General features: G+C 33.9%; 1 protein-coding gene across 1 annotated transcript; it reads right to left on the bottom strand.

Moving 5' to 3' along the window:
• LOC109328427 (translation initiation factor eIF-2B subunit delta-like) lies at nucleotides 6,551-14,208 on the bottom strand. Its single transcript, XM_019561891.1, has 7 exons — nucleotides 13,477-14,208; nucleotides 11,538-11,690; nucleotides 10,489-10,805; nucleotides 8,816-9,560; nucleotides 7,644-7,740; nucleotides 7,509-7,563; nucleotides 6,551-6,782 (listed from the first exon to the last, which is right to left on the bottom strand). Exons 1-7 carry the CDS (start codon nucleotides 13,952-13,954, stop codon nucleotides 6,723-6,725), a joined length of 1,905 nt encoding a protein of 634 aa, XP_019417436.1. The 5' UTR covers nucleotides 13,955-14,208; the 3' UTR covers nucleotides 6,551-6,722.

Here is a 15,195-nt window from a genome sequence, read left to right as displayed (position 1 = left end):
AAAATGATGAGAAAACTTAAGTAGTAAATAGGACCTTTGACACCTTACTTAGGACTATTTTAGAAGGAAATCTTAACTTTTGGGAAGAGTATGTCCCACGTGTACATTTTGATTGCAATCGGGCAAACTATAGTGTTGGATAACAAGGACTTACGGTCACCTAGAGGGGTTAATGAGATATTTTGGAAAATCACCAGTTTAATCGATTATGATTTACCTTAATCGATAAAAAAAAATAGTATTCAATCAATTAACCTCATTCTTATTTTCTTGAAAAACAGTTTTCTTGCACACAAAAATATATCAATTTCAACCAATTATAGATGTAATATACTTAATGAATTTATGCCTAAATGTTAACATATTCACAGCATGCTATAAACTCAATAAGTATAGCAATCTAATTATGCAAAGTGTAAATCGACTGAAATCAAAGAGATAAGGGATGGAGAAAATTTGAGACGACGATCTTTTATCCTAGTTCATTTGTGGGTCCACTTGCAAACTATATACATGCATCCCCTTCTGATCGTAGGAGATTTTTCTCCACTATTGAAAACCAATGTTATACAAACGCACTTCCAAAATACAAGACTCCCTTATTTTCCTTAGAGGCTTCAATGGTTTGACCTTCACACCCAATTCTAATGGATACTCAACACCACTTCTAACGGTATCGATCCCAACCAATTCTACTCCAAACCAAGACTCTTGTACAAGTAAATAGACCACCTAACCGCAACTAGGATTTCCCAACTCCATTCTCTAACAAGGTGATACTAACACACCTAGATAATCCAAATCGTCTACAAAATTGACATATTGTGTACACCTAAATGTGCCAATTTTACAATCAAGAACAATATTAAAAACCCGCCCAACTCACAAAAAAACTCAAAAGAATGATGTGTGATTATGTAAGGTTTTTCAAAATTGATTTGACAATAATGCACAATGGATAATCTTCTATGAAACTATCCTAGAATGAAATCAAAGTTACAACTAAGAGAAAATGATCTTTTCCAAGTGATAGAGGAGATCAATGACATTGCCTACAAAATAGACTTACCTGATAATGTAAGCTCAACTATCGATATTGTTGACATAGCTCTCTTTGATACAGGGAATGACCATTCAGATTTAAGGATAAATTCTCCCAAGAAGAAGGGGATGATGTAGACATGGACAAAGACATGCAAGCTCCACGACTTAGGAAGGCCTATGACAAGGGAAGGAGCAATAATAGCCAAAGAAGCATTATGACAAGTCATAGAGTCCCTAATCAAAGCTAAATTGAGAGAGAAAGACTTGGAGACAAGAATGATGCATTGCATTTGAGAAATGAAGGACCTAGGCTGACGTGGCATTGTCTTAGGGCACAACTAGGACATGTTGTTTCTAGAAGGGACCCACGACCATGGATAAGTCATGAGCGTGAAAGCTTTTTGATTTTCTTGCTTTTTTTTATAAATAATTATAATTTCCCTTTCCGAATAAGTGGTCATAGACTCATCTAGGCTAAACCCATGTTTTTATTCTGAATTTTATGACCTTTCATGGTTTGCCTCTTCCTTGCCCCATGTTTTCTTGTATGTGAAGTTTCTCTTTATTATTTCTTAGTGAAAATTATGATAAATGTTCTCCTTAATTCTTAGTTGAATTGATTTTATGGACTTGCCTTCAGGCTAATCACCTTTTGTAGCGTCCAACCACTAGTTTATCAACCATCTTTAGTTGTGGCTATACTCAAAATCCATCATTTCATTTATTACTTTCCTCTAATCCAACATTTCGTTTGTTACCATCCTTTAATCCATCTACAACCCTACTATTTTTGTTTTCTTGATAATAGTTTTGTAACCAACCCACAACTCAGAAACATCCAAAAACTTAAGTTTCCACTAGAACAATCATTTTCAAGGTCCTTTGAAGGATATTTGAATCGAAGGCCACTCCTTATTTCACAGATGCAACATCCTTGTTCCTTATTCTTGCTCAACATGGTAAAGAATTTGAATGTTTCATCCTTGTGGGTTATAAACATAACCCGTGAATATCCTGAGTAGTCATCAAATATTACAAAATCATATTTTGTCACATCTAGGCTAGTTAAACTGATTGGAGCAAACATATCCATATGTAGAAGTTGCATGGATTTGGATGTTGAAATCTCCTTTTTGGAGTTGAAACTAGATATGTTTTGTTTTCCTTTCTCACAAGCACCACAAAGAATATACTTCTTGGAGGTAATGCTAGGAGATCATCTTACAAGGTTATGATGCCTTTTTAATTTAGAATGTGCTTAATGGTAACATATATTAGTTTGATGTCGTAGCCATCTCTCATCATATTTAGACAACTAGCATAACTTTTCATTTTTTGGTTTCCACCAAAGTTTACATATCCATTATCTTTATATTGTAGTTCTAGGAACATACTTTCTACATGTCATAATATGTCGAGAGCATCTAGTGTCTAGGTAGCATGGCATGTGTTCGTTTTGTTATGAATTTGTGCAACATGGATGATCAAAGATAGGTACCTACACTTTCTTGAGTCCTTTTTTGTTAGAATGAGAGGTCTATGACGACTTTATCTTCTTCTCAATACACTTAGACGTGACATATCCAATTTTTCCGCCATGGTTGCAGGAAAAAACAACAACCAATCTTTAATCTTACTAGGTGAAGTCGGATAGATGGATCGATCAACACTATAATTGTCTATCATAAATCATGTTAGTTGACAATGGGTTGATCTCTCAAAATTAGATTTAATAATCTTAATTGTCTTCTTTGGATGGTGTTGAGTAGTGTTGTTAAATCCTTCTTTGTTTATAGAATACATTTAACTTCATAAGGTTTTAGTCAACATTTCTCTTCCATTACAAACTTGGACAAGCGCAAGGTAAATCCCCAATTGTTTGTTGAATTCTAATTACTTCTACATAAGGTAGAATTTCAATATGTAATTTGATTTAGACTTTAGTTTGTTATTTTCTTGAGGTAATTTTGCACACTCTTCAGATTTTTGTGTACGCTCATTAGAGAAGCATCAGTTAACTTTTTGTTCCTAGACTAACCTACGCTGACTAGAGAGATTCTTAAGCTTTAGAGAAGCACTAGTTAATTTTTCAAGTTCAGATTGTACCTCATTGTCTAATTCAAAATAGTGTCTTCTATCATACAAAATTGTGCTTCTTTCTTCTCATCTTCATTTTAACTTCAGACTCCATCACTATCTTTACAAGTAGTTATCTTTCCCTTATTCTTGTTAGAAGTATTCTTGGATGATTGCTTCTTGAGTCTTGGACAATTTGCCTAGATGTGTCGATGTTCCTTAAACTCACAACAAACAACATCATTTGGTTTGTTGTATCTTTCCTTGTTTGAAGTTTTAAAAGGATTTCTAAACTTACTTATATTCCAAAGCTTCTTCATTTTCTAGTAAGAAGAGACACCTCATCATCTTCTTCAGAATCTTCTGCTTTTGACTCGTCTGATTCTTATGATGACTGGCCTTTTTGTAGATTTATTATCCACTTCGAGATCAATGAAGAGAGAAAACTACGATGATTGCCTAGTTTTGATTCTAGGTTATGTAAACCTTGAGTGGAAGTCTCACAAGAGGTTAAAGTGAATCCATGTATATTGAGGCATAACATCCAAACATATATGATACCTAGAATCATGCATATGCATTAAGCATGCATGGTTTTTGTGCATAAAAGTATTATCTATTTCAAAATCATGTATTACATGTTTATTCATCATATAGAGAGTTTACCATGCATTAATGATTTTTTTTATATATATTAATCGATTATAATGATTGATAATCGATTATGTCTTATGGAAATTTGTTAATCGATTAAGGATTGGTGTAATTGATTAAAGAGAGAAAATTAATTGTGTTGTATTTGTTGAAGCAAACAGATTGTAGAGAGGAAATTCTTTTACCTAGAGCTATCCCAGAAAAAGAGCATTATAGGTTGTTTTTGGACTCGCAGCATAGAACATCCCTTTTATAGTAATAAATTATTTTTTTCTTTATGCAAAAGTGGATAGAAATTATTGATGCAGACTAAAAGCTTATTAATCAGTGGATACAAACATTGTTCGCGATAGTGCTAATTTAAATGAAAAATTATTCAAGTCCATTGATGGTATATTGAAATCTTTAATTTGCGAACATGGGTTTCTTCTTTCTGAAATCACATCAATAATGTGAATGTAAATAATAAACTTACAATTCAGAGGTCTGACATTTATTGAAATTTAAATGTATCTTTGAACACAAATAGGTCAAGAACGTAAATGAGTTAAGTTTTTAGACCAATGTAAAATAAACTTTTTAAGCTTGTTATAGGTTAAGAGTTGATTCTGACTAGAAACTTCTTCATCTTTGAAATATCATAATCGGTAGTCTTAGTTAATGTATGATTTTTGTACAAATAAAGTGGATATATTAGAATGTTAAAACAATTCAATATTATCATAATTTATTTATCTGGAATTATCACTCTAAATATATTTATTATAGACCTTGAGGTTTTAACATTTTAGAGATAATCCGAGTGAGTATATATTTAAGACTTGACAAATTAAATAGTATAATTGATAAATTCCTCTAATATGGTAGAAGGAAATAAAAACAAGAACGTAATTATAACTTTAAGTTTTATTGATCGTGTGGAGAATTAGAAAATGATGAAAAGGTGTAGCTTGTGAGCCAAGACAAAGATTGCGTGAATCATAAAGGACAATTGGTTGAGATATGAAATTTATTATTGGTATGTTTATATGTGTAGTTGGAGATAAAACTTAAAATATATTGTTTGAATTCAAAGATAAGTAGATAAGATCATTGCAACAAGGACTATTTGGACAAGAGTCCTTTGTGAGTTGCATGTTAAGTGGATACTTGAGAAGTGTGGATGAGTGAATAAAAGCCAATAACTGAATTGTTCAACCTCTCATATAAAAGTATTTATATATGTGGCAATTACCTTTAGACAGTTCGGGAACAATGATAGATAAGTAAGGGGACTATACTGTGAGGTGGTAATAATGTTGAGATTGTGATTCGTGAGAGAATCCCTATTAGTGTTTGGTTTTTTCTTTTGTTGGCCTAGGACGAAGATGAGTAAGTAGGAGATGTGTCAAGTCTGTTAAAGCTCTTCGAATTTGTTTAAAGACTTAATTTGACTAACTTGGTTACCATGCATGCATCATTTGCATTGGAGGAAGATTGTGGGATCAGAAAGATATACAGAAGACATATTTTGGAAATATGAATGAGGTGACTCTAATAATTATTAATCAAAAGTATTGAGGGTTAATTCAGTAAAGTAAATCATGATAGATGAGGTTAACTCTCTATAGAACAAGGATATCCTTGCATCAATCAATTGTGCATATGTAAATCTATTTGTGTTTGTCCTACTTATTTTAATCTCTCCACTGTCTTTTCTTTCTCTATAAAATATAATGATGTAGGTTGCAAGAGTCAATTGTGGTTGAGTTGGAAATCTTATAAAACCACTTCTTGGTCTACCAATTTTTGGAATGAAATGATTTGGTTTTTAGTTTCTTAATTGAACCTCTAAAATTCTTTGATATAATTCTTGTATTTTGTATTTTGGTGGGTGCCAAGGAGATTTTTGCTTACTAAATCGCTCTTCTAAAAAGCATTTGTAAGGAAATTGACATTTTGTGAGTGATTCTATGCCTCATTTTCTTTAAGAGAAATTGGCACCTCAGGGAATACATCTTCTATATTATAAAATGTGTCACTCTATTTATTACTTAATATGATTGGTTGAGAAAAATATATTTAAGTTAAAATTTTATTAATTAAGTGATTTTCTGACCAATCACATCAAATGAAATATGAAGTGACACATTTTTTGGAATAGAATATGTGTTCTCTTCAAGAAGATAGAGCTTGGTGAGTGAGAGTGTCTACTGGGATATTGTTTTAAATTGTCTTATATTTTCACAACAAATTTATATTGGCTTTGTTTGTGTTTTGAGGATATGTATAGTGCCTCAATTATGGAAGTACTTTGATATTTCGGCATGTTGAATTTATCTTTCAAAAAGTTTGAAGTTAACTTTGATTTCAAAGTTTTCTTATTTCATTTTCTTAATTATCATATCAAGCTTTGTTTGTCAAATCAAGATTTTACAGTAGGAATAGTTTCCTTTCCATTCCATTAGTCCCCCTTATTGAAAAACATTGGAATATTAATTTCCCCCTTAAATTTCACCTTGTCACACCCATCCAAATACAACATTGGTTGAGTGCCGAAAATTTTCTAAATAAACTTTGTTTTTACACGGTCCTGGTCACAGGACTTACAAATGACTTAAAAGATTATACAAAAATGTAAGAACTATATTAAAAAATATGCATCAGAATTTATAGTCGAGAGAAAACCAAAAACATTAGACAGAGAGACCAACCAAACAAATTGGTTGCACGAATATTTTCTAACAAGTTTGGTTTTACACTGTCATGGTCCCAACCTGTAAATGACTTGAGAGTAAACAAAAATGTAAAAACTATATTGAAAGCATGTGCATCCCCTTAATTGTTAGAAGTGGAAATGCCAAAAACATTTTCATTTTGAGAACTAAACTTCAAGTATATAGAAAAAAAACCCATTTATGAAAATTGGTTGCGGACTATTAATGCCACTTTCCGACTTCCCTGTACCTCTATATCAAGTGTTCTCGTCCATACTCACGGACAATAACAGGCACACTTGTAGGAGGGACCTACAACAAGAATAGATAGAAGAATGTGAACTTAGGAATCATACGAAAACAAGAATGAAAAGAGAGGAAGGTAAAAATATTTAGTGTTAGTATCGTTCAACAAGAAAAAAAATGGAGCCAAGAGGTAAGGGTCGAATTAATATGTAAAGGACAAATATCATTTAAAAGGTGGTACTGAAATAATATATGGTCGTTCATAGATTATGCACAAAAAAAAGGGAATGTTCATAGATTATGCAACAAAAAGGAAAGGTTAGAATTCTAAAAGTTCAACAATATAAATGTCACATGATTTAAAAGGTAGTACTGAAATAATATAGGGTCGTTCATAAGTTGGATTTTGAAAATGAAGGAAGGAAAAAGGAAAGTTTCAGAGTCATGAAATACATTTGTCAGATGACTCTGAAAGCTTCATTTCCTTTCCTTCATTTTCAAAATCCAACTTACGAACTAAGGGTATGTTAAGTTAGGGGAAAGCTGAAAGAAGGAAAGAGGGGGTGGATTTTTATAAACTTTTTATTGTCCGGTCCAATCTTTTGGAGGGGAGGGTGGGCAAAAGCCTTTGTCTCTCAATTTTGGCTCCCCTCCAACATTGGGAAGATTGAAAATCCCTCCCCTTCATTAAATTTTTCCCCACCCTCATTTGAATTAAACGGTACATAAGTATTGGCATACAGCAGTGCCATCAAACCTGTCCATTATACAACTATACATTAAGCAACTTACCATTCCATAATCAGTAACAATCACCGAGACATAATCTGAAGGAGTAGCATCATACCTATCAGTCAAAATAAAATTAGTTTTCTTTTTCTTTTTACAAGGTGTATTCACACAAATGGAATATATAGTAAAGCTTACATCAAATTCAAAAGCTGTAAATTTTCTTCACTAGTCCAATTGCTCAGATAATTGATGTCCATTCTTCCAGGAACCGTGGCAACAGCATCTGGATCACCTGCAAGAATTTTGAACATTCTCAAATACTGTTGCCAACTCTGATTCGAAATATACAGGCATGAACCATGCTAGAGACCTAGGTAGTTAAAATTGACATTTTACTTTGATCAGGATTCCTCACTTCTTTCTCTCACTCAATACCGTGCATGAGACTATCATCTCACACGGCTCCTAAGTGATAAAAGAAAGAAGAACTCATCTTCTTTCTTTTATTATTACCTTCTTCACGTATGTGATCGGGAGGGAGTCAAAGATTATAAATGTGGGATCATAAATGGCTCATAAGGTCCTACTTATTAATATGTATAGATATCTATAAATTGAAATTCATTTTCATATATATATATATATATATATATATATAATACTATAGATATTCATATATATGCATAGAGATTCATGTCATAATACTAAATATACTCATTGTAATAAAAATATTATATGATACAAAAATAGGGTTTCACAGCCATGGTTCACGCTTTAATTAAGTTTATGGGGTTAAAAAAGAACTTGGGCATAACAGACTGGGTTAGCAGCCCGTCAAATGCATTTTTAGAAAAAATAAATGAAATTTTATGGTTTCCAACAAACGGGGTCGCGCATGACCCAGTCAACTGCTTCTCAACCCGCAACGGCAGCTGCAGTTGAAGTTGGAGAAGTGTGAAATGATGTTGAAATTGAAACCTTGCTGTCTGCCAGCTGCTGGAGTTGCTGGTCGTGCCGGCATAGTGAGTGCGAGGGGAAGTGCAGCAGAGAGTGAGTGAGGTTCAATACAGAGAGAGAGATATAGGGATCGATTCCACTGATTCTAGAAACCCACATGACGATCCCAAGGAGGTGTGCACAGGACAGATCGAACATGGGCAGGGAGTCAAGTATAGTGAGACAGAAGTAGGATTGTGATTTGACTACATTGGTAGAGACAGAAGTAAATAGAGGTGGGAGAAAGGAGCCCTATTTTTTCATAATAATACTTGAAAGCAGTGGAAATAAATTCAACCCAATCCCTCCTCTTCATACATATCAAGTAGTGAAAATGCATGACTATCAAGCTGTGATGCTATTAAACATACCTAGTTCATTGGAACAAACTGCATCAAGTTGCACCCTTTCATGAAACTTATATGCTTCGCAGCAGATCAATACAGGCACATGAAATGCATGAGCCACCATTGCAACACATGAAGTCCCAACCCTTGAATATACAGTTCCATTAGACAGTACAGATGAAGCTCCAAGAAATACTCGAGTGACCTCATGCATGACATAAGAAACAGCATTTATATGAGTGTATGTACAATTCAGGCCATTTGCCACCAGCCTACAAAGCAAAGCTTGACTTTCAAGCTTTGGTCGTGAGTCTACTACCACAACACTAAACTGTTTCCCAAGATCATGAGCATATAAAAGAATCATCTCAACAACACATGATGATCCATATGTAAGAAGAACATCTCCATCCCTAACCTTGGTAGCAGCATGTTCAACAATCACTTTATCAGCAAGAATTATTTTTTCATTAATGAATCGGTCAATATCAGAACAAAGAGCTGCTTTTGCCTCAGATTCAGAAAGATTTAAAGCCAACTTGGCAATACGGCTCTTTACAAACCTTATTGCATTTCCCATGCTGATAGAAAGAGGTCTACATTCAGTGAAAAATGAAACATAACTACTAATTTTTGCAGTTAAATCCCTAACAAGAGCCTTCTCAGGTGGAGTGGAGTAGTCTCCAATGGCTTCTTGAAATGCTCTTAGCATTTCAATGCAACGAGCATTAGAGCCTGATATATCTCCTGCCAAATAACGCAATCCAACCTGAAAATTAAAAGAGCAGATGAGTACCATACCTAAATTGCAAATTATTATTTAGTTTATTAGCAAACTTATGGACTTCTCAATAAAACAAATGGCTTAAGAATGTTAGGAATGTGAGCTAGGAAAAACAGAACAACTAAATAGACATAACATGGGAATGTCATCTATGAAAAACAGAACAACTAAGTTGGCATAATGAGGCCATGCCTGTCATGTCAAAGAGCACATATAACATTGTCCTTCTTTTGAACGAGAATAGGTAAGATTGGTGATGCATGTTCTAGTACAAATGTACAAGGCATAAATACTCAGGATAATATAATTGAGGAATATATTTATCCCACGCCACCTTTTCAGGTGTAGGTGGTGTAGGGAAGAGAGATAGAAAGAAAGATGAGTTATAGAAGGGACAGTAGAGGGGAAAATGTAATAATGATCAACATGCACATTTATACATGCAAATAGAGTAAACAATTAGAGTTGATATATTTGATATTTTCAAGGTCTTTGAAAAATGTATTTTTTTAGTGAAAAAATAATAAGAAATTGCTACAATAATATGAACATAATGGAGATCCAATATGTAAAATGAATAATTAACCTCAGATAAAAAATGCAATCATGTGCAAGCACAATGATAGACTCTGTTGAGTGAGAAGAATAATTTATTTTTAATGTTAGTATCATCTTCAGACAATCAGATCACATATTTAACTGACAATCAGATCGTGTTTAACCTATGTGATTCCAAGTAGATGCAATAGGTCAGGCCGGCTACATGAATTGAATGATGTAAAACCATGCTATCATAAATCATGCCTATAGACAAAATCATTTAGATCTAAATCTTTCTCAATGGTTTCATCTGTACTGAATAGATGCAATGTACATTATTTTGAACCAAATTTCTGAAATTCCTAAAGAGTACCTTGAACACAGCAGGATGCACAGAATCAAGTTGGAAAAGCTTTGCCTCAAGTTGAGGAAGTTGACTCCCATATTCATATTGAGGCAAATGCCGAAATAATTCAGCTCTGTTTCTAGCTTCAGTTTGATTGACTACTGCACGCCTTTTAGCCTTATCCACTCTGTTTTTGTCATCAAACTGCATTCGTGTTGCAGGAACATCTTTTTTTCTCTCTTTCTCTGAAGGACGATTTCCAGATCTCTTGTCAGTCACTGCTGTAGATGTAACAGTAGGAGCATCTTTCCTTTGAGATGACTGCTTTGTACTTTTTCCAGGAGCTGCTCTCCCAGATTCAGAAAAATACAGAACAATCAAAAGCATAAGCACAGACTACAGGAACAATAACAGCATAGAATTCCTTAACTAGCAAATGAACCATATGACACATTAAGAACCATAGAACAAAACACTGAACTCCATATGCACTCTTTCCAAGCAAAATTTCATACAATTGATAGGATTATTATGTAACCTAAATAACTTCATCAAAACTCAACAAGACTTTCAGTAAGAGAGAGAGAGAGAAAATTGTGCAGCTAAAATATATGAAAACTCAAACACGGGATAGCTGAATAAATGATTTATGATTGTGTCAGATAACTAAATAAGTTGTTTATTTATAGATTACGCTGTAAATAAGTGATTTTGGCTATATGTGTTTGGTTAATACCAGTGATAATTTAAAGCTGCTAAATTAGATTACGAAGAGAATAAAAAATCTGGTTATTTTCAGATTCTGATTTTTAATGTGGTTATAACCAAACAAGTTTCAGTCTATTATAAATGATTTTTTTCAACAATGAAAAGGTAATTTCGTTGAGAAATAATTTCAAACAAGCGCACTCTTGGAGAGTGATATATATATGCTTTACAGGGATATACATACACAAAATCAGTAAATAAATTCATTTGAAATGTAAAATATTAATCGTATATCAGATCGGCCAGATAACATTTTATTTTATCATCAGAAAAATTCAGGGGAGAAAATGGATTTTAAGGGTAGCAACCTTTAGAATCAGCTTTTGCAGCTCTCTGTGCCTCCTGCAAAGCTCGTCTTTCAGCCTTTGTGGCTTTTTCCTTCAATGGCTTTGAAATTGCCACCAGATCAGAGCGTACTTCTTTTACAGCATATTCTCTCTTTTCTTCAGGATTTTTGCTCTCTATTATCATGTGAAAGAATAAGACATACAAATAATTCTCTGTATCAGCTATCTATCAGAAGCAAAACAGTTTATCTAGGAGAAGGAAATAATCTAAAATAATATGTCAAAATAGCAAAAAAAAATGAAATCCCAGGGACTAAAGCACTCTTTTTAGTAGCAGGATGCTAGGATGTAAACCATACATTGAGTCACTGACAGCTAGATAGATCTAAAGAACAAAAAACAATACCACTATATTTAACAAATAAATAATTGGGGTTATATTGCCCACAAAAAACTAAGTCGACTCTTTGAAATGTGAGTCTCCTGTGTTAATCCCAATTCAATTTCTCTTTCCCATAGCCTAATAGGATGGAAAATGAGTTGAATCCCTCAAGAATTAGCACAGTTTTGTATATCTTCTGTATTCTTATGAACAACAATTAAAATATTTCTACATTCATTTGCCATTGACTTAGATCTCATTATCTTGTCATAAAATTTGAAAAATAACATATATCTTTCCACCCTAGGAAGTACAATTCCTCAACAGGTAGCTCCACCCATTTTTCCATTGATTAGGGGCAACCCCCAAGCGGGTCTTGTGTCCAAGGATGACTTCACAATCAACGGAAAGCTTTCAATTCAATTAACTTACAAAATAGAAAGCAATTAGAAAGCAAAAACCCTACTTCTGTATATGATAACATGCTATTTCCGCTTCCAAAAGTGAGTATTAGATTGTAAAAAAGAAACAACAATGATCAAGCCTTAATCCCACTAGGTGGGGTTGGCTACATGGATCAAACAGCGTCATAATGCTCTATCATAAATCATGTTCATTGACAAAATATTAATCTCTAAATCCTTCATTGATGAGCCAGAGTTGTGAAGATGACCTTTGGAAGTATATGACTTCCAATGAGAAAAGGTAAGATTGAGTATATGAAATATAAATTTAGCAAGAAATGTGCTAATACTAGCTTAGAGGTAAAATTGCAGATCATGCTATACCACAAAACGTCACATGGTTTAGGTATCGTGGGTATATAATACAAAATGATAAAGCGCAAGGTACGGTGGCTCATTTTTGTGACTGTGTCTTAGATGGTATGATCATTGAGCATATCATGGAACCAAGGCCTCAATGCATGCATTTTGCAGATTATATGATCCAAATGGGACAAATTTAAGAGACCGGGGCTTTTAGATGGTTAGATCTGCCTCTAACCTCTAAAGAAAATGGAAGTGCAGGCTTTTATTCTCATATCAGGACTTAAGACTACAATTTTCAACACTGAACAACAAGGCCCCATAGAAAGTGCATTAGCATTTATCACTACTGTTGTAATTGATTCCAAGCTTAGAATTCAACTCCAAAGTAATTAACAATGAAATCAATTAGCTTTCACATTTTGGTTTACAGTATAGAATCAGAGTGCATAGAGATGAATCCTTAAAGAACACAATCCAATTCATAGAGCCTTTATTGACAATTTCCATACGTTCCATATAATTGTAACACAACATTTCTTCAATCCCAAGTAATGACTAGAGAATAGCGGTTATTTCAGAGCAAGGTAATGATCACATAATAAAATACATTACATATCCTAACTTTGAATTAGATGACAAGTCGCAACCAAAAATACTAGGTTCTTTCATTAACCTTGCACACCATGCACCGGATTTTATACCGTATAACATGATTACTTAAAGAAACGAACCTAACAAATTCATTCAATATCATAATCCTAATCAAAAAGAGTACATTCATGAGCACAATATAGTAGTGTAATAAGACCTTTATGAATGCCTCCTGCTAGGTTTTTCACATTCACCGCCACAGCCAAATTACCCTCCACCAAAATTTCCAGAGGCTTCACGGCAGGCAAATCAAACCTGCCTCCGGCGAAATTCGACTCACTGCGAAGGAACCAGCCGGAAGAGTCCTCCGAAAACTGCCCGTCATCCATTCCAACACCGGACGCCGTCGGCGAAGTTCCTAGCAGCGACTCAGAAGGGTTGTAGCTCCCAATCGGCAGCATATCTCCGGACACTTGTCGCCGAAACCCGGTCTCGGGAACTGGCACCGCGGCGGTTCGCTCCGACAGATGGCGTGGCGGTTGTGTCATGACCGGATTGACCAAATTGGAAGCCGGTGAGTCCGAAATAGGCAGGGAATCGGGTTCGGTCGGGTCGGGTTCTGCACGAGAAGCGAAGAAACCAACGCGCCTGATTCTTGGATCAATGGCGGCGCGTGAGACGTGTCGCGCGTCCATGGGAACAATGCGTGGGGATGGCGATATGTGGGTTAATAAGAAGAATGTACTAGCGAAGAGGAAGATGAATAATTGGCATTGATGGTGAATGATTCTGATGAATGATTTTTCAGGACATAGAAGAAGTAATAAGTAGCACGCTGATGGGACCTTGAAAGTACAAGTTCAGATCCAAAAATTGCAATTACAATAGGAGAAGAAAAATAACATTTCAATTCATCTTCCTTTTTTCGGCATGTAAAAGATCTTGTACAACTTAAGTATAAGGTAAGGAGTTGAATGATGTGCCACATGGTCAAAGGAAGACAGCGTGGAATAAAACACGTTACAAATAATTCAGAAAAGAAAATTAATTTAGGAGAAGAAAAAAAATAAATGTATGCACTCACATCTATGAGTTCTATATTTTATCATTACATCATACATACAAATAGTAATGGGTATCCAAATTTGTGGCTACCTGTTGTTAATACCCGTAACAAGTCGAATCTAGATTCATGTATTTAGACATATAGTTGAAACTGGAGATTTTGGAACACACTGTTAAATGGTTCAAACTTGGGAAATAAGGTACACAAACTCACAATTCATATATATATATATATATATATATATATTGTAAGTATAAGATGATAAATTAAGAGGTGAATTAGATTTCTGCAAATTCTTGCAACTTTAAAATGATTATAGTATAGTGCATTGGAAATATGTTGTAGAAAATCAAAGTATAGAAAATATAAAAGTAAAGAAAAGAGATAGAAATGCACTCGTTATTACATTGGTTCTCCTTCTTATTCACTTGAAGGCTACGTCCAGTCTTCTTGTCACATACGAGATTTTACTAATTTGATGAGTTTTAATTATAAATCTCACTACGAAATTCTAAGTACAATATACACTCACCATAATTTGACTACTTAAAAGAACATATCTTCTAACTTTTACTCTTCCCTTTTTCACCATACCATGGTAAAAATATAGCAACTTTACAAAGTATGAATAATATAACTAGGGCAAGATTGCTTAGATGATATGACAATTCTAAACTTGTAATATGTATGGTCTTTTACTATAAATAATACACAGTGTTGAAGTACTTTAATTTATGAAAACTTAGAAAAATATGTACTAGCAACTTCAGAAAACTTTGAAAGTTTAATCACAAACTTGCATAAACAAAGTTTGGAATTTTTTTTTATGAAATTTGTTTTGGAAGTATTATGAAAGTGTGTATGAATTAT

This window comes from Lupinus angustifolius, chromosome LG15 (genome assembly GCF_001865875.1).
Source record: "Lupinus angustifolius cultivar Tanjil chromosome LG15, LupAngTanjil_v1.0, whole genome shotgun sequence".
NCBI lineage: Eukaryota > Viridiplantae > Streptophyta > Magnoliopsida > Fabales > Fabaceae > Lupinus > Lupinus angustifolius.
Note: the sequence above shows the minus strand (reverse complement) of the source record. Positions and strands in the feature narration are given on the sequence as shown.

Bases quoted from the DNA above. Each gene is read 5' to 3' on its own strand.
- LOC109328427 (XM_019561891.1), bottom strand. From the start codon at position 13,954: ATGGACGCGCGACACGTCTCACGCGCCGCCATTGATCCAAGAATCAGG. The intron at 7,741-8,815 runs GTATGTTTAATA...AAATTCTTGCAG, and splicing joins AGTTTGTTCCAATGAACTAG to GTGATCCAGATGCTGTTGCC. The intron at 7,564-7,643 runs GTAAGCTTTACT...TTTGACTGATAG, and splicing joins TTACAGCTTTTGAATTTGAT to GTATGATGCTACTCCTTCAG.